Source organism: Belonocnema kinseyi, chromosome 3 (assembly GCF_010883055.1).
Source record: "Belonocnema kinseyi isolate 2016_QV_RU_SX_M_011 chromosome 3, B_treatae_v1, whole genome shotgun sequence".
Lineage (NCBI taxonomy): Eukaryota > Metazoa > Arthropoda > Insecta > Hymenoptera > Cynipidae > Belonocnema > Belonocnema kinseyi.
The window spans coordinates 52,308,564-52,332,853 of record NC_046659.1 but is presented as its reverse complement, the minus strand read 5'-3'; the positions used below and the strand labels follow the sequence as shown (position 1 = coordinate 52,332,853).

The following is a 24,290-nucleotide window of genomic DNA, read 5'->3' as shown; positions in this document are numbered from 1 at the left end:
ATATACCATTTATTTCTACGTTAATTTGTTATTGATGTGAGTTTTTCTACATTATTAATGAAAAAAGGGAGTTGTTTAAAATCGACGTCAACACCATTTATAGTTTCAAAACCCAAGAAAAGGACGCGATCATCACATTCAGTATAAAGAGAATTTAATATGTGGACCATTGTGTTGATGATCAATTACTTCATACAATATACGTACGGCGATGACTAGAGTATTACCCATTTTGATACTGTATTTCTCATTTAAAAAGCAGATTGTAAGTTAAATATGCAATTGCAAACACAATACAAATTTATTTTCCTTTCGCTTCCAGAAAACATTTGTGTTGAAGTTGATGGTTAGAAACGAACACTTGATAAAAAATTGTATCAATGTTAACGATAATATTATTTCTTGGAAATTAAAACATTACGTAACAAAAAAATCATTGTAGCATACTGTGGGTACTTTGATACTAAAAGTAAATGAATTAAAACCGTCAGGACTTAAGATAAAAATAGAAACAATAACTTTATTAAATAAAAAACTAAACAATTGGATACAGACAGACTTTATAAAATGTGTGCATGAGATGTTTTTCATACCACGGTCATTTATCTTCTGCCAAACCTGAGGGAGGAGTTGCCGACGATAACCGGGTCTTGCAAGTACCTATCCTCTCTCTTCCCTTTCTTACTTCCACCCCCTAGGTTCTAGCTATTTATAATCGACAAGAAAATGAAAGGCATCTGCCTTTGAAGCTTAGCAACTCAGCAAATCAAAAAATGCTAGCGTAATAAAAAATACTCATATGAAAGATAAAAGTGTTCTCTGTAAATGAGCTTGAAGACATTTGTGTAAAAAAATTGTTGTGCTTTGCAGACTGAAAAATGTAAAAAATGTCAACATTTTCGGGTACATTTAAGAATAGTCTAGTTTAGAGCATTATTTCTTATACAAGGGGCAATGGAAAAAATTTGAAAAAATTCATGAGTATGAGGAAAACTGTTGTCAACCAATTGCATTTGAGAAATTTGAAAAATTATAAATATGTTTCTTAAAAGTACAAAAATGTAAAACTATATTATCTTCAATTCTAATAAAGCTATTAAAGCGATTCAAACTGCAAACTGTAACGGATAGGCTCTGTAATTATTTTCAATCACCCGGAAGGATATGATAGTCTTTATATTTCAGCCATCCAAGGATTCAGAACCACGGGTCGGAGAAAGGCACCATCAGTCGGCAGTAAAAAGCCCCCCCCCCTCCCCCGCCTTCTGACACTTATTTTGCAACAAACAAAAAATGTCTAAAAATATCGCGATTTTCACAAAAAATAAGGCTATCACATCCTTTTCGGGTGATTGAAAATAATTACAGTAAATTTTTGTACATTTAAGCAAGAATTTTGATTATTTCTCAAATTACTCAACTATCTTTTCTTAGATAAGTGCTAAAAAGATGCGGTAATAATTAATGCAAGTTAACAAACATGCTTATTTAAACAATTTGATTATTGTTTATAATTGTCTTCTGTTAGACCAGGGCTCATTAGAAGGCAATCATTGGCTGCATTGACTGCCGGGGGCAGCCAAGAGACTAGGTCAAACTGGCCCTAATAAATCTTGTCGTTCGACTAGTTACTAGACCTTCACGGTCATTACAGAGTAGAGTTTACACTCTTCAAAATAAAGAAGAAGGGATTTTGGCGGCCGTCGTTTTTCTTTATTCCTTATGAATTTTAATTCAAAGCTCTCCAAATTTTTACACCTTTTCAAAGCTTAAATTTCAGGTTTAATTTGCAGAGAAATTTGATTCACTTTGTAAATTAAAAATGAAATTGAAATTGAAGACGTAATTTACCGTGAACATAACCCTTCGCTCAATTCCTGGAAGATGAAGAAAAAAATTACAGAAAAACTTGGTGGCAGTCATATACCAATACACAATTATCGTGGCAGTCGGTACCTGCTTGAAGTGGCGAGCCCTGTGTTAGAGTTAGACTGTTAGAGTGATGTTGGAAATTTGTTTTTTTCGAAAATTTTCCACTTCCTGTCTAATTATCACTTAGAGTAAGGTAAATGATTAATTAAACTTAGCAACATTTATTGTTAAAATAATTTATTATTATTGTTAAAAATATTTCGTTTTAATAATATAAAATATTTAGAACAAATCGCAACTTTCTGACATTAGCCAAATTAAATATCATTAACTATTACCTCAATCTAACTGAAAATTGGACTAAAAGTGGAACATTTTTTGTTCAATTTTCAGTAAGATCTAAGAGAAAATTGCTAAAAGCAATATTAAATTGTTTAAATTAGTTTGTGTTAACATCTAATTATCAGTGTAAAATAATATGTTATATACTACAAACAATTTGCATACGAAAAACCGAAAAAGAACATAATTAGCGCTGAGAGTTCGCAAATAGTATATTGTGATGCACGCACTACTGCCGTGTAAATGAAAATAAGCGTATCTACAATTTTGGTTGAAATTGAGATAACGTCATCAGTAGGTTTATGATACTTTCCTTCACCCAAATATGTAAGAGAAAAATAAAAATTGTTAGTGAAATGTACGTAATTTTCAAGAAATAATTTACCGTATCTGCGGGAAGCAGAGACTATGCAAATGAGAAAAAGCGCTACTAGCAAGTGGGAGTTCGCGCCGTGCTGCGAATGCACGCCGTTCAGTCCATGCGTTAATTTCAACTAAATATATTATTAATATTATTTGAAATTTAATTGCCTTTGACTTATTGCAGTGATACAAAATTAATAACCTTCACAGCAAGCTCAAATATCTGCTTAATTATTAATTTCAAAGATAAGTGAAGACTTCTAAAAGAATGTTACCAGGTTTTTAAATGAACCCTTTAGGGTGCATTTTGTAAGATAACTAAAGAATTGAAAAGAAAATGTGATCAGATCGCTTAAGTATCGCGTTAAATCTTATTTTCATGATATCACTACATAATTTAACACAAAATTTTATCAGATTGTATCTTTTTTCAAAAAACAATTTTAATTAGTAAAAAAACAAAATCTTCGTCAGAAAATAGTGTTCCCTTTTTAGTTAGTACATATTAAGAAATACTCTCATGATTTTGACGGTAATGTTGGCGGTAGCATTGCTACTGACAGGGTTTCCCATGCCAAATAGGCTGATAACGAAGAGGAGAGGGACTAAGTAGAACACCAAAACCCATAAATGAAAAATGGAGAGTATATTAAAGATTTTAAAACGCTTGTCGCTTCCCGAGGATCGTCGGGGCGCCCTTGGAGCCACAGCTGCGCGCCACATCATGCGGGGCGGTGGAGATGGTGAGCTGTGAGATGGTCAGGCAGATCTCACTAATCAAACAGCTGGCCAGAAAGAACATCTGCGACAAACGGTAAGCAGTGGAACATCAACTGTGCCTGCTGAGGATGCTTTGGCTAGCGTTAGATATTTTCAGCCAACCACCTCTACAGAAATACCCGAGAGAGCATCAATTGGGATACCACAATGAAAGAGGAATTGATGCGCCTCTATTACGAAAGTGCGAAGTTTGAAACGAAAATGCAAACGGATACTATTTAAGAACGAAATTTGCTGCAAAGTATCCTAATATACAAAAATTCGCACCGGGAGATCTTATCGCTAAGGTGGAGGACATCAGGACTAATCAATACGTTACAGAAGACCGGGAAATGGAGATTAAACAACAGGTTGATTTGGCATGGACAAAAGACGGCAATGAACATCAGTTAGAAGAAGCCGCGTCAAACGGTCAAGCAGGAGCAATTGACGTTCTTCCTCAACCTATTGATGATCCAACACTACCACATCCTCCAGAGGTGGATGGCCTTATACAACCAGAGGCAGAAGCAGAGGCTTAGCAACCAAAAAAGCGACGAAAATGGACATACTATATGAACAGAGATGTTATGCGCCTTTATTTTTTGGCAGAGAAGTGTGGGCAAAGTGCGACGAGAGAACATCATCGACTCTTCTTACTTGATTAACCGGAGCTAGCCACAAAAATAAATGAGCAGAATCTGGCAGATCAAAAACGCTCGATATATGTAAACAGACTGCTTTGGGCTGTTGAAATTTCTTCTATCAAAATGGAAGTGGAGCAGCAGCTTCCTATTGATGAACTTGCCTTGGAAGATCTGGACAAAGAAGACTTGATTGATGCTGAAGGCATAGGTGCTAGGGATAATGAACATCATGTACCGGATCCCATTAGAACCACATCCGCATATCACTAACGATGATGTGGATAGGGAAATCTCAGAAGAACTACAGCACCTTGAAAGGAATTTTGATGATGCTTTACTAGAGTTCAGATATGTAGAACCAACACTAAGGCATTCTCTGCTCAAAATGAACATCACAAATGATCTGTGTGATCAGCAAAGTAAGGTGCAAATTGGGTCGACTAACTCAATATAAAAAAGGAAATAGAACCAGAAAGCTGATAACCCATGCTACTGAAATCATCCACCCTCGGCACATCGAGACATTAACACCAGCAATATTGGATGCAATTTTAGACTCTCAACGACAGAGACTTGATGTTCTTACTGCCAGACTGCGTCGGTACAAGAAAAGTAGTGCACGAAGGCAGAAAAATTAAAACTTTCAGACAGATGAAAGAAGGTTCTGTCGTGAACTGAGAGTAAAGCCAAATAACCAGCAAGGCACCGAACTCCCTCAATTGGAAGATATGACTAACTGCTGCTAAACCAGACGCTCAAAATCCATCTGACTTTCGACCGATAGCCTGTCTTCAGACAATTTATAAATGTCTTACATCTATCATTGCAGATAAGGTATGTTCTCATTGCGACGAGAATGACATTCTTACAGAGGAGCAAAAAGGATGTTGTAAAAACTCGCGAGGCTGTAAAGATCTAGTCACTATAGACGCTGTTGACATGACTCAAGCTCGTAAGCATCAAAGGAACTTACACATGGCATCCATTGACTACAAGCAAGCGTTTCGTTCCGTGCCGCATGACTATTTACTTGAAGTCTTAAAACTTTACAAAATCTGCCCACGCATTATTAACCTTCTAAGCCATACAATGAGGCTCTGGGGTACAAGAATCAAGTATTTTGATCATGGACAACCAAGGATAACTAGATCAATACGCTTGACGACGGGTATATTTCAAGGAGACTCCTTCAGCGCACTATGGTTCTGTTTAGCGTTGAATCCATTGAGCAAAACACTAAACAGCATGTCTCATGGGTTCAGAATTCATGATAATGAGGATAGTCAACAAGTGACCCATCTTCTTTACATGGATGACCTGAAGCTGTACGCTGGTTCAGACCAAAAACTGCAGCAAGTGTGCATTTAATCAGAGGGGAATTAGGGACCGCAAAGTTAGAGAACGAGTTCGATAATGACATCGAGGCAATTGCTGCCGGCAAATCATATAAATATCTGGATATTCTTGTATCTAAGGGTATTCAACATACGATAGTTAAGACAAGCCTAACGAATGCCTTCACTGCGAGACTCAGATTAATTATGAACAGTTTTCTCAACTCGGCAAACAAAATCAGAGCAATCAACACGTATGCCATCCCTGTCCTCACGTACTCCTTCGGGCTCATAAAATGGTGTAACATCGACCTGGAAAAATTAAAAAGAATTGTTCGCGTAGAAATGAAGAAGCACCGAATGCGCCACAGAAATTCAGCGATTGAAAGGGTAGTTTTACCACGACATTGAGGGGGTAGGGGCGCTGTAGATTTCAAAAAACGGCGTGAGTCACAAGTTTTACAGTTGCGAGACTATTTTAACCGCAAACGAAATGTTGCGCTTTACAGTATCATCTGTCAAGTGGATCTTGACTACACGCCCTTAAATTTCGTCCTCAGATGGGGCCTTGAATATCAGGACATAAACCGTGGAGGACTTAGAAATACACTGGAGGCAGAAAGCCATCCATGGCGAGCAACCCAACATGTTAGATCAATATGAAGTGGATAGTGAGGCATCTAATATTTGGCTACGAAAGAGTGTTCCGTATCCAGGGATGGAAGGCTTCGTCATTGCGATACAGGACAAGGTTGTCAGTACCAGGAATTATTGCAAACACGTGTTACTTCAAGACGTGGTTGACCGGTACCGTCTAATGCACATTATTGATGGCTGTCGCGTAATGGCCTCTTAAAAGAATGGATGCCCTTCTATAGATGCATTCCAATGCCCGTTTTAAAAAGCGAAGATTACATCTTATATTGGGATGTTACTATCCAAACGGATCATTACATCCGGGCCACTTGACCTGACATCGCGACGCGAGAAAAAAAAGATGAAAGAGTCTACATCATCGATATTACTTGTCCGCTTAACCGAAATTTGCAGTCAACCTATAAAACCAAGATCCACAAGTATAGCGAGTTAAGGCATGAAGTACAGACCATATGGAAGAATGTGAATCATGCATCTATTCATCCCATTGTGATTTCGGCTACAGGCAATGTGCACTCAAGATGCACTGAACATCTTGAACATTTAGGAGTCAGTAGGGTATTGGCAGCAGCTCAGAAGGCGGTTTTATTAAACCCCTGTCGCATTGTAAGAAACTTTCTTGGCCATCAGGAAGCGAGCGATTAAAAACCCGTGGAATGGCAGATGGTAGCTCTAAGAAAGTATCCAGAGGTGACTGTTGTCACCTGCAACGCTCGTGACCGCTCGTAATTGTATATCTACAACATCATCGCAGGAGGTTTCAAACATCGTATTAAATTATTTAAATTAACTTATAACATTCTAATCTCATCAGTCACTTGACTTAGTTCGTGGTTATGATGTATAACCGGGTTTACCCGAGTAATAGTTTAATAGAAATATGATGATAATAAATGTACTAATTAAGAAATTCAAAAATTCTTCTTTGAAACAAATTAGTACAATATTATAGTTAGAATGAGTGATATAAAATTATAATTACTTCACAGACTAATAAAGGAAAAATTCGATATTTTTATGTATTGATCAATACATTTATCTTCATATACAGAATCTTTGACATTTTATTTGTGTTTCCTGATAATAGTGAGTTATTTATTATTATTTAACCATTTTAATAGCAGATACGGTATTTCCAGGCAAAGTAGCTGAAAATGTAAATAAGCGTTACTGTAAATTTTCACTAAAATCGATAAGAATACATCTTTCTTTATGTAAAATCTAAAAATTTAGTATTTTTTATGTGGACAGCTGATTTTTGTTGTTTAAAAGTGGTTCCAATATACGTGTGGTACGTTATACTTTTTTTCACTTCCAGCGTGCAGTTGGCTACTCTGCAGATATGCTCATTTTCATTTGCACGAAAGAGCAGACTAGCCTCACATATTATTTTTTGTAAACAAATACGTGCGAAGTGTGCGAATAACTGGCCGATTTTATTCGTACTCGGCTAGGATTTCACCCATACATTCTGACATAACATTTGAGAATCGAGCACTTGGCGAACGCTCTGCAAGTCAGGGATTTGCTTCAAAAACACATTTTTTCGCTTTTGGGGTTTTTTGGTACCCTATCAAATATAATTATGAGGGTTTTTATTTTTGTGTGGATTCGAACAAATTTCCGGGAGATACGCATGAAAATTCGAGCAAATAATTTTCGACCACCCTACAGTCACCATCGAGACAGCCAAGACACTAACGAACCCTCGCGCATGAGTTACTACGCAGATTCATGTATAGGATCCTGGACGTGTTCCTCATATGAGCAGATTCCTTGGCCAAATTCCTGTACAGGAACTGTCAAGGTGACCTGTACAGGTTTGTGTGCAATTTTGTGTACAGGTACATGTGCAGGATAATCCGAAGTTCCTGCAAATGGATTTCCAGCTGGCTTTCTTTTGTAAAATTAAAAACATTAACAAATGTTTGCGAACATAAACAATAAAATATAATCTATCTATTAGGAAATTCATTATTCAATGTTTTTGTAATTTTTTTTACTACAAAAAATATTTGAATTTTCAAAAAAGAAAAGAAGTTTGAGGGCGTGGATATCAGGACTCAACCTTAAAATTGTCTCATTTTTAGGTTTATCATCGCATTTAAATTTACCTTATTTTAGTTCACAAATACTAGAATCACCTCTCTTTAAGACAATTGGGGCATATTCCTCTTTTGATTTCAAACTGTATTCGAAGTGAAAAATTGGCTAATTTCAATAGTTTTTTGTGTTAAAACGCTTTTTTTACGCGCGCATTAAAATTTAAAAAAAGTTTTACACCAAAACTATCGAAATTAGCGATTTTTTTACTTCGAATACAGTTTGAAATTAAAACAGGAATAGGCGAAACGCCGCATCGCAGAACAGGATAGATAGAATATTTTTCCCGGAGTGGAGCGGTCCCAAACCGCGTGGATTTGAATGATGTTCGGAGGCACCCCCACTCCTCAAGAAATATTTTATATCCCGTTCTACGATGCGGCGTTCAATTATCTATAAGATGTAAACCTGGACCGTGCTTTACCGGAAACTGATATAACTCATGAGATGACCTAAAGGGGAAGGGGTGATCTTTCAGTTATCTTTCCGATTCACCGTGAAAGCCATTGAGGGTACCCCCGAAACCTCTGGTTAATCGCGATCCGTGTTGATTTATTCTAGATTTTATGGTATAAAATGATGCAATGTACGTAAAGTCTAATGAAGAGGTTAATTTTAAAAATTAGACATTTTGACGTACACTTATGGACTGTTTTTTTAACTACGTATGGATTTGCTAATAATTTAAGTTGCTCAAAAATGTAATTTGGAAAATGTTGTTTGTAGGGGTTATTTCCTAATCTCGAAAGCAAAATTATGACCAAAAAATTTCCAAAAAACATAAAATTTCATCGTTCAAAAGTAATATCATTTTATATAAAAAAATTAAATATCATTTTATATAGAAATATTAAATGAAACCATTTATACATTGAAAAACAATTTATTATGTGTTTCATATCAATCATAAATACATACTAGTTTTTCAAGCAAAGTTTATCCTATGAATCGTATGAATTACAAGTTTGAATCCTGCGAAAACTTGCTGGTAGAGTAGTCAAATTCAGTCCTATTAAATTTCAGAACATAAATAAAAAATCTCAATTATACACATAAAAAACCAATCAAATTTATACTTAATATAAATATTATTTTGTGCAACATAAATAAAAAAAAGAAAACGAATTTTAATTCTTAATTGATTCATTGTTTTTCCTAAGAAAAGGTTGACTGGAACTATACACACAGTATAGGTGACCATAAATATTTTGATCAGTGCGACGAGTGCGACTGCGACTAGTGTGAGAGTTCACGCTGGACGTGTAACGTATTTTATGCTCATGTTTACGTTTTATCGGAAATGGTTTTTTTTTGAGTGAACAAAAAAACACACGTGCAGGTATGTTATTTTTACAAGGGGCTCTTCAGTATTACATACAAGCATCTTGTGACAAAGGTTAGCGGAGTGGGGGATTACATGGATGCTTTCAGTTATATAGATATTTCTAATGCTAACACGTGCTTCAAGGCTTTGAGGGGGGAGTAAAATTATGCTTGCGTAATACACTGGTAACCATCCAATTTTCTCTTAAATAATATGACTTTTAGAAGTTTTCTTTTTGCCTACACGTACCATAGAAATCTGGATATTTTTACCGACATTTCAGTATAAATAGCCCCTTTTTCAGCTATATTTGTACCGAAATTTCGGTAATTGTAGCCACGGCCTTTGTTTTTAGGACTATAGGAAAAAGAAGTGACTCATCAGTTCTCAAAAAAGAAAAAATTGAAAAATATTAAAAAGTGCAAGAAGACAGTAGAGTTGAGATTTTAGGCGGTATATTCTGGTATTTTAAGCCTTTCAAGCTGATTTTAAATAAAAATAAATTAGTGAAAATTTCGAAATACTTATGTTTTTATAACGCTTTTTTTATAACGCTTTTAGAGGAAATTAGGCGATACTTATTTTTTGCATTTTCGAAAAAAAATTGTGTGTATTTGAATTTGGTGCTTTGTTTTTCAAAAACCATTTTTTTCTCTAAACGTCTAGAACTTTTGACTTATTTGACATATTTATCGCTTTCTCTCTAACTTTGATAGAGTTTATTGTATTCTTTTAAAATACGCAGGACATTTAAAAAAAGGTTCAAAATATTAACAAAGTGGCGGTGATTTTTCTGAAAATATTTAAAGTCGATTTTCTCAAAAAAATCCACTTTTATTTTTTTGTAAATTTTCTATTAAATTTGTACTTTCATAAGGAAGACATATGATGATTTTTATTGGGCCAAATAAATTTCGTGGATAGATTTTTTTTTTCATAAAATCGAACTTTTTTATTTTTCCTGCAAATATAAAAACTTATATGAAAAGTACTACTTGCTCTTTTGCGATATCTTTCACCGTTTACGAGATAAATTAAAAAATTATATGGTTATTATTTATTTTTAATATATATGGTTATTATTTTTGTGACCTGCCAAAGGGGTGTTTCTGGCCGTTTGGATGTTTAAAAGCGCCTAAACGGTGACTTAAATATGACCATTCCGATTTCATGACATACCCATATTTAAGATATCGTAGTAACAAAAGTAACAATTTTAAACTTCTGTCTGGTCAAATCGCTTCAGTCATCGTTCAATTAAAGATTCTAGTAGTTTGTGACAGGAAAATACTGTTTTCCCAGCTAAAAAACAGTTGACGCCCCTATTCTGCAATTGCACGAATTGTATTAAGAAACATTCTCCTAGTCTCAAATATTCTTTAGCCGGCAAAATCCGATTGATTGCCTTTCTTCTATTATGAGAAACTTTTTTTAAATATTGGGAAGGATAAAAACGGTGGGGTTTTCTAGAAAAAAATATGAAGTATTTTCTGGAAAACCTTACCTTTTTTTATCCTTTCCAATGTTTTGAAAAGTTTCTGCTAATAGAAGAAAGGCACTGCTGCTAGCTTTATGTCGCCTGAAGGATTGTTGAGGCGGGGAACATTTTCCCCCTAAAAATGTAATTTTTTTATTTTTCTCGTAAATGATACAAGACATCGCAAAAGAAGAAGAGGTTCGATTTTACGAAATAAAAATCTCCTGGTGACAGAAGTTATTTAGATGTCTTCCTTATGAAAGTATAAATTCATCTGAAAATTAGCAAAAAATTTAAGTGATTTTTTTGAAACAAACTAATTTTAATATTTTCAGAAAACACAGCGCTGTTTTGTTCATTTTAAACCTTTTTTTTTAATTTCCCTGCAGATTTCGAAATAAGATAAAAAAGCGATATCAGAATTAGTAAGAAAGCACTAAATAGATAAAGAAACAAACTGTTGGAAAAACAAATCGCAAAATTCAAATACGCATAATTTCATTGAAAAATTTTTCGCAGATCGGAAAAATACTCGTCGCCTAATACCTATAAAAAACAACATATTTTGTCTCCGACATATTCTACAATTTAGTGAAGACCTGTCTGATTTTGGAATGGATTCAGTGAAAAGTACAATTATTTGGGGTGGACACGTACTGGAGCGAGATCGGACATTGTTTACGTCGCTGTCATTACCTTTTTCCGTGCCAAAACGCGTAAACAACGTATTTTATTTAAATGTATAAATAATATCTAAGCAGATTGCTAAGAACCCGATAATATTCATTGTAATTACTAAATAATATTATAAATTTTGGTATTTCGCATTAGATGGCGAGTACTTCAATAAAAAAAACAAACTGATCTATTCTGCCCCGGTTTTTTAACTTGAACGACTCTCACAAATGAAAACTTTCAATTTGTTTTATTTACGTAAAAAAATTAACTTTTAAGACCGTGTAAGCGTAACGTCAAAGAATTTTTCCCATTTTTTTCAAATCCAACTTATGTTCACTCGATATCGCTTTTCGTGTGAACAAAAGTTGGGTTTCAAAAAAATGTAAGGATTTTTTTTTAAGGTTAAGCTCGTATACCCTTAAAATCTTTTGTTTTCGTATTGCAAATACCTATTTCTTTCGGCCTTCTACAAATTTCTTTATCTTTATTCTGGATATAAACTAATGATCTATTTGTTTCTTTTTTACAGAATGAGTCTCGAAAACACAGATTTTTTTTTAAGGCGAATTGTCAGTCCTCAAACTGAAATCCCAAAAGGAAGTGACATATATTTAAAAGAAACTAAGGGAGTAAGTGAATATCAATAAACAAATAGGGAGGGTCTGAACTTACCGAAATTTCGGTGCAAATCGGCCATTTTCTAGGTCTCACTATTCATACCGAAATTTCGGTACATGTAGCCGTGGTCACATGAAAATGCATCGCTCAAGATATGTTTATGTTCCTTTTACTTAGTTTTTTTTTCTAGTACGCTCATTTACGTAATTATTTTAAAATCTATTCACTTTAGTATGTTTGTGGGAGACACATAGCCAGTGACATTGTTTGGGAGAATGATAGAGTATCAAGAAAGCACTGCATTTTTAATCGATATCCAGATTATATTTCTGTTATAGATTTGAAAGTGAGTGTATCAATGCTTTATTCAATTTGGAGTTAATATAATTGGTAACTTAAGTCATTGATATATAAATTTTATTTTTATTCATTAGAGTGGGAATGGTGTTTACATTAATGGCAGCAGAATAAAACCATTTGAACACATTACATTAAAGGATAGTGATATTATCGGTATTGGAACCCCTGATCAAACTTCTAATGACCTTAGCAAATTCATTTATCGATTACATAAACAGGTATACATACTGTTTTTTATTTAAAGCAAATATATCTTGTGAACATAATGTCTGCGGTCATGGAAAATCATTTTTCGGGAATAAAACTGATTAGACGATGAGTTAACCATTCTTCAAATTTTGCATACAACTCTTATGAAGTCACGTGGAATCCCTTAAAATCTTTTAAATCTATAGAAAATATTTCGAATTAAAAAAATCCTTTGTAATCTTTTGTATTATTTTGAAATTTCTTGAAATATATGGAATCTTTTGACATGTTTAAAATGCAATGAACAACTTTCGAATACCGTGATATAATTTGAGTCCTTGAAATCCTTTAAAATCATGTATATCCTTTTAAAATATTTGAAATCTCTTGATTAAAATCACTGAATATCTTTATAAATACCCCAACGCGTCGAAATGAGTTTTTTACAGCCGGTATCTAATATTTTTGCACAAAAAAATATTATCTTGAATTCCTTTGAAAACTTAACCATTTGAATTTCTTGATATCTAAATACTTAAAAATCTGTTTTAAATCCGTTGGATATATTTAAAAGCCTTTCAAATAGTTCGTAGAACCTATAAATCTTGTAATTTCTTTTAAATTATTTTGAAAAATTCGGGATCATTTAAAAACTTTTGGAATGTTCCTAAATCCTTTCATAACTTTGAAATCCAATGAAATCTGATTAAATCTCTTGATATCCTTGGAGATTTTTTGAAACCCATTGAACTATTTGAAAGCCTTTTCAATACTATAAAATCCCTTAACTACCTTGATATTCGTTGATATGCTTTAAAAGACCTTGAAACCCTTTGAATTACCTTGAAATTTTTTAATTTCTTAAAGTCTCTTCAAATATTTTAAAACCCACTAAGTATCTTTTAAATTCTTTTTGAATCTTAATATATTTAGCATCCCAATAATTTTTATTACGTCTAGTGAAATCTTTCGAAGGCCCTTTGAATCCTTTATAATCCCTTAGAATCGTTTGATTTATTTTAAAATCATTTTAAAACTCATGAAATATTTGAAGTCTTGATCTCTGATGTGCTATCAAAAATCGACTGGTTAACCTCTCGTGTTTATGTTGATAATTAATTTTTACCCTCAAACGTAATTTGGCCTCCGCATTTCAAGCAATATGTTTGATATTGACTTAATTTACTTTCTTATTATATGAAAAATGTTTAATTGATGAAATTAAATATTTTTCCCAGGTTGTCATTGATCTCGAAAGAGATTTTAAAAAGTCTCACAATCAAAATTTGAAATCTGAAATAATGCAGCCACCTAGGAAACTATTAAGGTTATCTTCTTTAGGAACTAAAACAGTAGCTGTGGAAAGATCTCCAGGTTAGTAGAATGGTTCAATTTTTTATGTTATAGACTTTTATTAAAGATATAAAGAATGGCAAATTAAATACAATGGTTTTATTTAAGATATTAACTCTTGAATATATTATTCTTCAAACTGCTAAATCCTCTTATTTTCAAACTTAATTTTAGAGCCTGTTCTAAAGAAGAAATAAAAAAAATATTCATTTAAATGTTCTATTATAATCATTCGTATATTTTCGGGCTAAATTCGGTCTTTCAGTTTGTTAGTCTTTTATATTTCGTTTCATTTCTGAGAATAACAAAATATAATACCTTATAAACTGTTGGTCAATCTTGAGATTTAAACAAACCACAAAAAGAATCTGACTAGATAATGGAAATTTTGTTCTAAATTTAAAAAGTGTCACATTGTACAATTTAAAGCTGAAATATTCTAAATTGAAATTGCTGAATTTTAAATTAAGGGTCTTTCAATTTAAGAATTCAAATATGAACAATCAAAACTTTCAATCCAGAAAATTAATTAATTACAAATTTAAGTTCATAATTGACTTGATTAATTTCGAAATAAACTATTTTAACACTTTAAGAGTTAAAAATTGAATATAGCAACGAATAATAAAAAAGTATCTCCATATATTTTATGATTATAGGAAGCTATCAAATATTACCGTTACCATCTTCATCGAGCAAAAATTCTGATCGTACTATCAAATTCAATTTAAATTTCGGCGTTTTTCCTTCTTATTGCAAAGCAAAAAATGTAGACTTCAATCAAACTTTCTATTCTTCAAGAACTTCCTTCAGCGAAGAAAATATATTGCCAGAAATATGCAATGCTTCTGTGGTCCCCACAGTGTTCAGTGCTTCTCAAGATGATGATATTATTATCATAAAAGAAGTTCAGAAGGACAGAACTCACCCTTTAACTTCAAATCTAACCGATTTTTCTACAGAGACAGAGACTCTTGCTTATAGCAAACCTACATCTCAAATTGATCAAAAAAAGTTTTCAGAATCTTCAGATACTTCTGAAAGTGATATTAATGCAAATGAGATTGAGATGGAACATGACCAGGAGCATTATCATTTTGTAAATAGCGATGAAGAAAAAGGTTGTGAAGCTACAAGACTTCAGGGAGAATGTATTTTTGGCGAGGGAAGTATGCGATTAGTTGAATACGAAGATAGTGAGGACTCTAATGGTAATGATAATTATGTAGTTCAAGATGTTAATTTAAATGCTGAAAGAGAAGGTTCTGATTCAGAAATGGAAATAGATACTGAAAAAGAGTTGCCGATTGAAAAATCTCTTGAAAACATCTTTCAAGAATCTTCTCCCTTAGTAGAGCAGGATGAAGACTGGTTTAGTTTGGAGAAAAGTATAGATACAGAAATAAATTCGGATGTTTATGGTTTTCAAGAAGATGAAAATTCTAATGAAATAGATAATTTGAATGAAATATCGAGGTTTAAATGCACTAGAGAAAAAGAACTTCCAGTAACTACTTTACAAAATAATATGACCATGAACAGTAAATTAAATGGAAAAATTCCTATCGTGGTTTTGGAAAGACTAGTTATAAAGCCAAGAGAATCCAAAAATCAAGTTTTAACACATGAGAACCGGAATTTCGTAAATACACCAACTCCAGTAGGTGATAAAGTGTTTATGTCAGAAAAGAAAGCTGATGAACTGCTGTCACATATTCTTGATTGGTGTCCTAGTGATTTTAAGGTATACTGCTAATTGTAATTAAATTCAATTATTTCGTAGATATTTTATTTATTACCTGTTGAAATATTTCTAATTTGTGTATTACAGGTTGATAATCCTGGAAAGTTAGATCCATTTTCTTTTGGAAAAATTAATTTAGATCGAATTTCGTATGAAACTTATGAAGAATATTCCAAAGCTCTTACGTCGCTTCTGTTATTCGACGTGGCAAGTAAAGTAAAGAATGCAACCGGATCTGTTGATCAGAGTTTTAGGTAAATATAACAATTGTTTTTTCAAATATTTGCTTTACTTAGCAAATTTAGAAACCAAAATAACCAGAGAATTCATTTTTGTAGTTCAACTAATCAGAGAAGGTTTGTTTTATCAAATAAAATTTTAAAAAATTTTAAGAAATGTTGTAGTAATGGGACTCTTTGGTTTTTGGAAATGCCAAATCTTGAAAACTAAAAAGAGTCAATGATTTAAAATTTTTTTGCAGATTCAAAAAATGTGAAGTGATAAAAAACTCTGCTATCAAATTTGGGATAGCTGGAAAAAATTCTTATTTGTTAGATTTCTATTTGTCGATAAGTGGCTTAAATCAAAGCTCATTAAAAGTGCCTACAGCTGGAGATCTTCTTCATCTTGAAATACTCAATAAAAATAGCAGGTTCTTAGTTTTTGGTTATACCAGAAACATGACATCTATTAACAATCTAAATAAAGGAGATCGACGTAAGTGTACTTGTATTAATATTTTTACTTTTGAAATTAGTCGTTTTGATATAGGTATCAAAGCAGAACAAAATTAAATTATGAAGTATGAACGGCAGATTTTGTATTCCCAGAAGTTCTACAATTTTGGAAACACTCATTTGCAAAAGTTCGAGTTTCATTTATATAACTTGTTTATAATGATAATCATGTTGTTCCCCTTGCACAAAACTACGTATGCGAATTATTCAATTTTGATCCTTTTCTTAAAAACCAAATTTTATGTGTAAATCAAACTAATTTAAAATTCTCCAAAGTTGTGTTGGCTGTGACTACAAGATTATTAAACTTCAACATTTACTCAAGCAAAATCAAGGACCTGCGGATAATAACGGGTTTGAATGTTGCACTGAACCTAGTGGAAGCCTTGAGTGAATTCAAATCAACACCATTGATGCCCATGCTAATAAAACCAGATGCTGAAACTTACCGTCTAGCTGGTTCTTCGAATATTCCATTAAATTTGGTTAAATCAGAGGTATGAAAACTTCCATATGCATTATTTTATAAATATTTAATTTATATCAAGTGGAAAATATTTTAGGATGGCCACTAAATCGAGAAACTGGAAAAATTACCGTGATTTTTTACTTCAATTGTAGTCGTCAACTGGAGGTTTTTTGCGTTGTTTTAGAGGAGGTTGAGAATGCATTGATCGTCCGGAATTTGTCCTCCTTAGCGGTGCAGAAGTAGCACTGTGCTACTTCTTTGCTGAAAGGTGTCCGTACCTTTGGCAGCGGTACCATCGGATAGCCTACACATTCTTCTTGAATCTGCAGAACACCCACCTGATCTTCACGTGTCATATTTGGAGCAGCCTTCCGGAAATCATTTTTCTCCTTTCCAAGCAAGCTTACAGGCTTTCTGCCTTTCATTGAAGGCTTTGTTCGTCGAAGTGACTTACCTCACTACTCTTGGGCTCTCCGAAATGTCTCTTCGAGTCCCCCTTTCAACTCTTCCTCCACCATTGTCGAGTCGAGGTCTAAGATCTTCACCTCGATGCGGGGAACGAGGTTGCGCACGTACCATCTTTTCTGACAACCTTCCGATAGCAGAGGTCAGTTTCACCCTACCCTCTGCCTCAGCTCCTAATTCGATAATAATTTCCCTCTTGTATGGCTCCCTAACTCTTGATTTTTACACCATGTTTGTCAGGTTTAATCTTATTCTTCAAATTTCTCAGGTCCTCTGTAATTAACTCATTTAGCAGGTTTGACGAAAACCGCGCACGCCTCATGTGAACGCGTTTACCTCCGCGGGGTACACAGTTACCGGCTTGAATTCTATGACTTGTGTTAAATTCTTGAATTCCCATAAATTTCTTGAATTCTCTTAAATATCTTGAATGATCGTAAATTCCTTGAATGTCACTTTATTCGTAGAATGCTCTTAAAATTCCTTGAATTCTATTTAATTACTCGAATTCTTTTTAATTGTTTGTGTTCTTTGAATCTGTTTTTATAAAATGTTCCTTTTTGCGACTTATCGAAGAGAAATGAATCTAATGTACTTTTTTCCGTTTTCTCAGAAGTTCACTATACTTAGAGGAGAGTACTCGAATGTGAGATATTCTCGTAATATGAGAAAACGGGGTATCAGCTAAACTAAGAGACCCACTCTGTTGGTTCTATCACTGACTTATAGCCCTTGAAGAAAGAGTAATTCCGTGGTATAGTCCATTTTTCATTGGGCTTCTAAAGATTATAGGCGATTTTTTTATGTATTTAGCAGTAAAGTTTGTCTGGAGTGATGGGGATTGAATAACTAAGTAGGAAAATATCGATAGTGTTGAAGTTTTTGATTGTACAATTCAGGCATAGTAAGTGCATAGTTTCACGGTGTGGTTCTCATAATATGAGATACCTGTGGTTTTATAACACTGTGGCTGCGCGTGGATTGGTTACAAAAATGTTTGTGACTACTGCAAAAAATAAATATATCTAAATAGCAGTAAATTTATACTTCGGAAACATAGAATGAAGTTTTTCATTAAAAATAATACTTTATTTTGCATTATATTAGCTATTTCTTGGGGTATCTCATATTATGAGAATAGTTTGACGAGTTTGGAAAAAGCACTTTTTTACATTTTTTGTATTTTCGGCATAAAAAAAATTTTTAATAAAACTTTTTATTTGAGCTTCTTATGACAAACTAAATTTCCTTTAACATGACCTATATTACTTTTATATTCAGGACATAGAATTCCGACAATCACGCCAAACAGAGTTGGTATCTCATATTGGGTACTCTCCTCTACTATCGGCGAAAAAATTCAAGTCCTCTGGCTTTGACATTAAAAAAGTAAGTGTAGAAAAAATGATAACTCAATGAATAAATAATCATTTTGAATTTCAAGCTGTCGTACGTTAAAGAGCCTGGAAAGAATATGCCACATTATTTTTTTACGGCATACAGACCCGAAAATGTGATAAAAAGTACGGAAATTTCACAGCTCTTGACGACAGAGAATTTTGGAGCATAGTTTTTTCATAGTTTTTTATTGAAAAAAGAATAGGAAAAATCTGAAGAAACTCATAGTGGTACTTCTCTTCGTGCAAATTGTGATGCTTGAAGACAGTTTTTTTTATATTGCAAAGCAAGTGTAACAAACCAGCGGGGTGCCTTTTTTCATGGGATCGTCCTCGTCTTTCCTCAGAAAAACTTGGAAGCATATGCTGAGGAAGGAAGAGGACGATCCTATGAAAAAAGGCATTTCGCTGGTTTCTACACTGGTTTTCCAATATAAAAAAAATGTCTTCCAGCATCGCAATTTACTATTTACTAATTTACTACCTCTAATTCAAATCACTTCATTATCTTTATTAGAACTGAAGATAGTAAGCTTGTATATTTATGTACAAAAAACGAACAAGTTTCTATATTTTGTAAATTTTTCAACGGAAATTTATTGAGAAATGTTCAAATAACACCATGATTTTTTTCAGATTTTTCCTATCCTTTTTTCATTAAAAAAACTATGCTCCAAAGTTTTCTGTCGTTAAAATCTGTCAAATTTCCTTACTTTTGACCAGATTTTTGGGTCTATAAGCTGTAAACAATTTTTCGGCATATTCGTTTCAGGCTCATTAACGTACAAAAGTCTGAACTTTGAAATATCCTTTATTCATTGAGCTATCATTTTTTCTTCACCTACTTTTTTAACGTCAAATCCAAAGGGCTTGAATTTTCTCGCCGCTACACTTTTAGTTACAATGGAACTTTAAAAATTGAAATGCAAAACAATAAAAAAAATGCACCATTTTCACTGCGAATATTAAAAATTGAACAATTTATAATTTCGTGAATCCGTATTTAAAGACTTAAATTGTTCAAATGACAAACCTTAACAGTTGAACATTTTAAGTGGAAAACGTTTAAAATCTATAATTTTTAATTAATTTACAGTATTCCCTTTTTTAAAGCATGTTTTGTTCTAATAATCGCTGGGGGATTGCATTGACCCTCAAAAATAAATGTTATAGAAGTTGTTGATTATGTTGTTGGCTTTCGGGTCAGGTGAATCGAAAACAATTAAATTTTTTCAAATGTTTCGTCACACAATGGCGGCACTCTTCAGTGAGTTTGAATAAATCTGTGAAAAGTACGTAATATCTTGTAGGTACGCAATTGAAGGGCTGGATGCAATTAGCACCTTAGCGTTCGAACTGTCGGAGAATTGTTGTCCGGTGAGCATATTTTTAAAACTGTTCACATTTGAGTGTCGACCATCAATAATTTTAGAGAATTTTATTGCGCTTTTTTTTGTATGTCAACCAAATTTAAAGTTTGTTTTATTTTTTAGTTATTTAAGGAAAACGGAATTTTTCAACGGAAAAAATCAGTACTTTTTTGCGTTCAACTCGCCAGATCTTTGTCGAGAATTGATATTTTTTCTTGAAAATTTTATGTAACATTCTTCAACATACTCTACGGCTGTAGATTGCTTACGAAGTTTAAAAAACATTTCAGGACCATAAAGTGAATTTTCAAAACTATTTTCTTCGAAATCTGGGATGAATGCATACAAATGAAAAAGTTGTGCGAGGAAGTTTCGAATTTTGACAACTTCCAGTGAGAAAAATGTTCCCTAGGGATCAAAGAAGTTTTTCCAAAACGTTTTTATCTTTTGTTGTCAAAGGAAAAAATTGAGGGTTGTATGAAAATTATGTACGTGCCCAGAGGTAGACCGCGGAAAGAATGGTTAGAATGTGTGAATGAGACCCTAGTTAGAAGAGATATAAGAAGTCACAGAAACACGAAAGCCTGCATGAAAAAATGCATGGACATAAAAGAAGCTAGATAAGTATGCCAGGACAGTAAAGTATGGCGGCAAATAGTTAATAAAAAGAGTGTCAGTAAAGTGAACGATGCCTGAAACAAAAGACCTTGGCCACTAATGGACCGAAGTGGGGAACCTTACATAATGACTTCGTGAGGTTCTTCGCTTGGAGTGATTGCAAGAGAGATTAATCAGCAACCTGCGTCAGAGCAGTATTGCGGAACGAACGTGTTATTTATATAAATAACACGAGAATTCTGGATCAATCTGAAAATTCTCTATCCCTTCCACACACTACTCCTTTCCTCTACCGAGTGAGTCACGCCTACCCCAAAAGGGAAATGGCTTAATGGTGTAATAAAATAATGTACGGCGTTCTGTCCGCGACTCGGATCGTACGTCAATGTACGCCAACCCGTCGCGTTATGTTCTCGCGATCTGGGTCGAGCACAGCAGGCCATACATAATTTTCACAACACCCTCACTTTTTCCCCTGACGACAAAAGATCTAAAACTTTTTGTAAAATTGTTGTCAAAATTGAAACTTCCTTACACAACTTTCTCGTTTGTATATATGCATCCCAGATTTCAAAAAAATTATTATTTTAAATTTACTAGACGGCTCTGAAATTCTTTTTAAACTTCTTAAATACTCTAACAGTCGTAGAATATTTTGAAGAATGTTACATAAAATTTTCAAGAAAAAAATATAAATTCCCGTCAAAGATCTGACGAGTTGAACGCAAAAAAGTATTGATTTTTTTCGTTGAAAAATTCCGTTCTCCTTAAATAACTAAAAAATAAAACAAACTTTAAATTTGGTTGTCATACAAAAAAAGATGCACAATAAAATTCTCTAAAAATATTGATAGTAGACACTCAAATATGAACAATTTTCACAATTTACTCGGCGGACAATAATTCTCCGCGTGTTCGAGCGCGAAGGCGGTTATTGCACTCTGCCCTTCAATTGATGTAAAAAAATACAATGTTGTAAACAAATTTTTGATTAAACTTTTAAAAAGATGTGGGAAAACATTGCAATTGAAGTAATCTTTCCAAATATTTGTTTAGCGACGTATATTTAATGAAAATTTTTTTAAATTGAAACCATTAAACATAGTATTTTGCATTTAAAAGAAATGCTAAGTAATGCATTTTTCTGTTATTATTAATCATTTCTGTGAAAGTGAAATATTGTTTCCTTCAAAATCACATTATTAAGATAAAAAAGTCAGGAAACATCGCGTTTATACAGTTTTTCCTTAATTTTTTTAACAGCGTACGTTTGATAAAATGTGTTTTTTACCTGTCTTTCTGTATACAAATTTTCCTTGAAAAAAGTTTGTTGTATCTGATAAATTTGTAATGTTTCAAAATTCTTTAAGTTTAATTTGTAAAATTAAATGTACTGATTTTATGTTACCCTTGAAAATTATTTCTAATAATTATTTCTAATAATTATTTCTAATAATTATTTCTAAAGTCATACTGTAGTAAGAAATAAATGTTTCTAATAAACATTGTAGTTGTATGATTACTCTTTGATACTGCGACGGTATGTTAAGGTGGGAATGACACTATCTTGACATGCGAAAATGAAACTCTCTGTGCCAGACTTCAATCCGCGTAATTTAAGGAAAGCAAAATTTAGCTCACACGACATTAACTGAACCTCCATATTTCTGTGGAAGATGCCGTGCATCCTCTTATTGAGGAGCTGTTCACGGAAGTTTTTCTCCTGTTCTTTCTTAATCCGGGCTTTCAGGAGTGAGTACTCGAGATAAATACGATTTGATGCATTTTGCTCACCCCTAATTCTGAAGTTAAGTCCGAGTGTTTCAGCAGCTTCCTCCGCTGCTTTGTATAGAAGCGCTCTTTTGCCCACTTCTTCGTGCTTCTTGACCATATAGAGAAGGGGTCTCTACCATTTGCGACTCTATGTGCTGTACCTAGAATAATCCTGTTGTGAAGATATTCAAGATTCTATATTCCGCGACTACCTTGATAGCGTGAGACGTAGAGTTGCGGAACAGAAGACTTAAGATGCATGTATCTTGTTCATGTGCGTAACCTTTCTTGTCCCGATATCAAGGGATCTGAGCTCGTTCTTTGTCCATGGAACTACTCCAAATGAATAGAGTACTACCGGGACGGCAAGCATGTTCATTGCAGATACTTTGTTACTCGCCGACAGTTCGGAAGACTAAATCTGCACGGATGAGACATTTTTATCTGCTTCGGAGAGTATTCTTTGTAGATGTCACATCCTGACTGCGGCTTTGCGCGATTTGCGGATGAACCTTTAAGCTTTCCAGAGACATCTATCGATGAGCAGGTTCTCCCGACATCCTGCATCGGCTTTCTTTAAGTCCCGTCGTTAATTTATTTATTGCCACACAGGCTCGATTGCCCAAACGGTCCTATCATTTAGGATAGCTGTGAATATCTTATACAGTGTGTTCAGACTAGTGTTTGGCCTGTAATTCTTCGGATCAGCTAAGTTGCCTATTTTCGGGAGGAGTGCTGTACGCCCTTCCACCAACCACTTCGGAATTGGCTCTTCCGACTTTAAATATGAGGTGTAAATACGGTCCAAATGCTGATGGGTTGATGAAATCTTCTTCCAACAGAAGGTCTTGATACCGTCTGGTTCCGGAGCGGAATAGTTCTTCATGCCTCTTAATAATTTTTTCACCTCGGTAGTAATGGGTGGGCATTCTTCTTCAGGTGTTATGAGGGCATCACACCGCTCCTTGAAGCTATTTATGTTCTTTGAGTCTTCATCCAGTCTATGCTACACTTCGTAGACTTCTCTCCAAAATATTTCGACCTCCTCTGGTTTGGGCGGGCAGTCGACAGTAGCTGGAGGGTCTTGGAATAGTTGAGATGGGTCAGAGAGAAACTGTTGATTTTCTCTGACCCACCTCTCTCCGTTCTAGACTTCTCTTAGCGTCAGATAGTATCTGTATTGTATCAACAATATGCTTCCTGATATGCAGCAGCTTTGATTTTTTAAGTGTGTGATAACGGATCCGGAGTTGGCGCGCGAAGTTTCGAACCTTGGCGGAAAAATTACTGCAAAATGTTATGTTGTCAATCACACACTGAATGTGGGATGCATATTGTCTTGCCCAGCCGATCTTTATGGCGAGTTCATGCATTCGTCTTTTGGTCTTATGATTAACCGTTGGTTTTGTTTTACGGTTCGCATCGGCTAAAGCTCTCGCTTCATTATACGCACAACAATTAATAGTCTCCGAAGTCGGGTTCGTCGGAAAAATGTCCACGAAGCTCGTCATCAATTTCAGCCAGATCTTTATAGGCTTGATGTTTCTTCGGGTCATAAAGCATCGCTCTTCCTCTATATCGCATGCCTGCCCACGGTTGTTCTTAGTTTTCTCTGTTACAGGCTTCTTCTGGCTGTGGCAG

General features: G+C 34.0%; 1 protein-coding gene across 3 annotated transcripts in view; it reads left to right on the top strand.

Moving 5' to 3' along the window:
- The first annotated feature begins 9,281 nt into the window (after positions 1-9,281).
- LOC117170270 (helicase sen1-like) overlaps positions 9,282-24,290 on the top strand; it is a 23,597-nt gene continuing 8,588 nt past the window's right edge. The window contains exons 1-9 of one of the 3 annotated variants that reach the window (XM_033356927.1): positions 9,282-9,416; positions 12,086-12,185; positions 12,407-12,520; positions 12,609-12,752; positions 13,962-14,097; positions 14,736-15,820; positions 15,908-16,074; positions 16,302-16,537; positions 16,834-17,054. In XM_033356927.1, coding sequence (XP_033212818.1) covers positions 12,087-12,185; positions 12,407-12,520; positions 12,609-12,752; positions 13,962-14,097; positions 14,736-15,820; positions 15,908-16,074; positions 16,302-16,537; positions 16,834-17,054 — 2,202 coding nt within the window. In that variant the 5' untranslated portion in view covers positions 9,282-9,416; position 12,086. The remainder of the gene's footprint in view (positions 9,417-12,085; positions 12,186-12,406; positions 12,521-12,608; positions 12,753-13,961; positions 14,098-14,735; positions 15,821-15,907; positions 16,075-16,301; positions 16,538-16,833; positions 17,055-24,290) is intronic. The other 2 variants (XM_033356928.1, XM_033356929.1) reach the window with 2 other exon arrangements.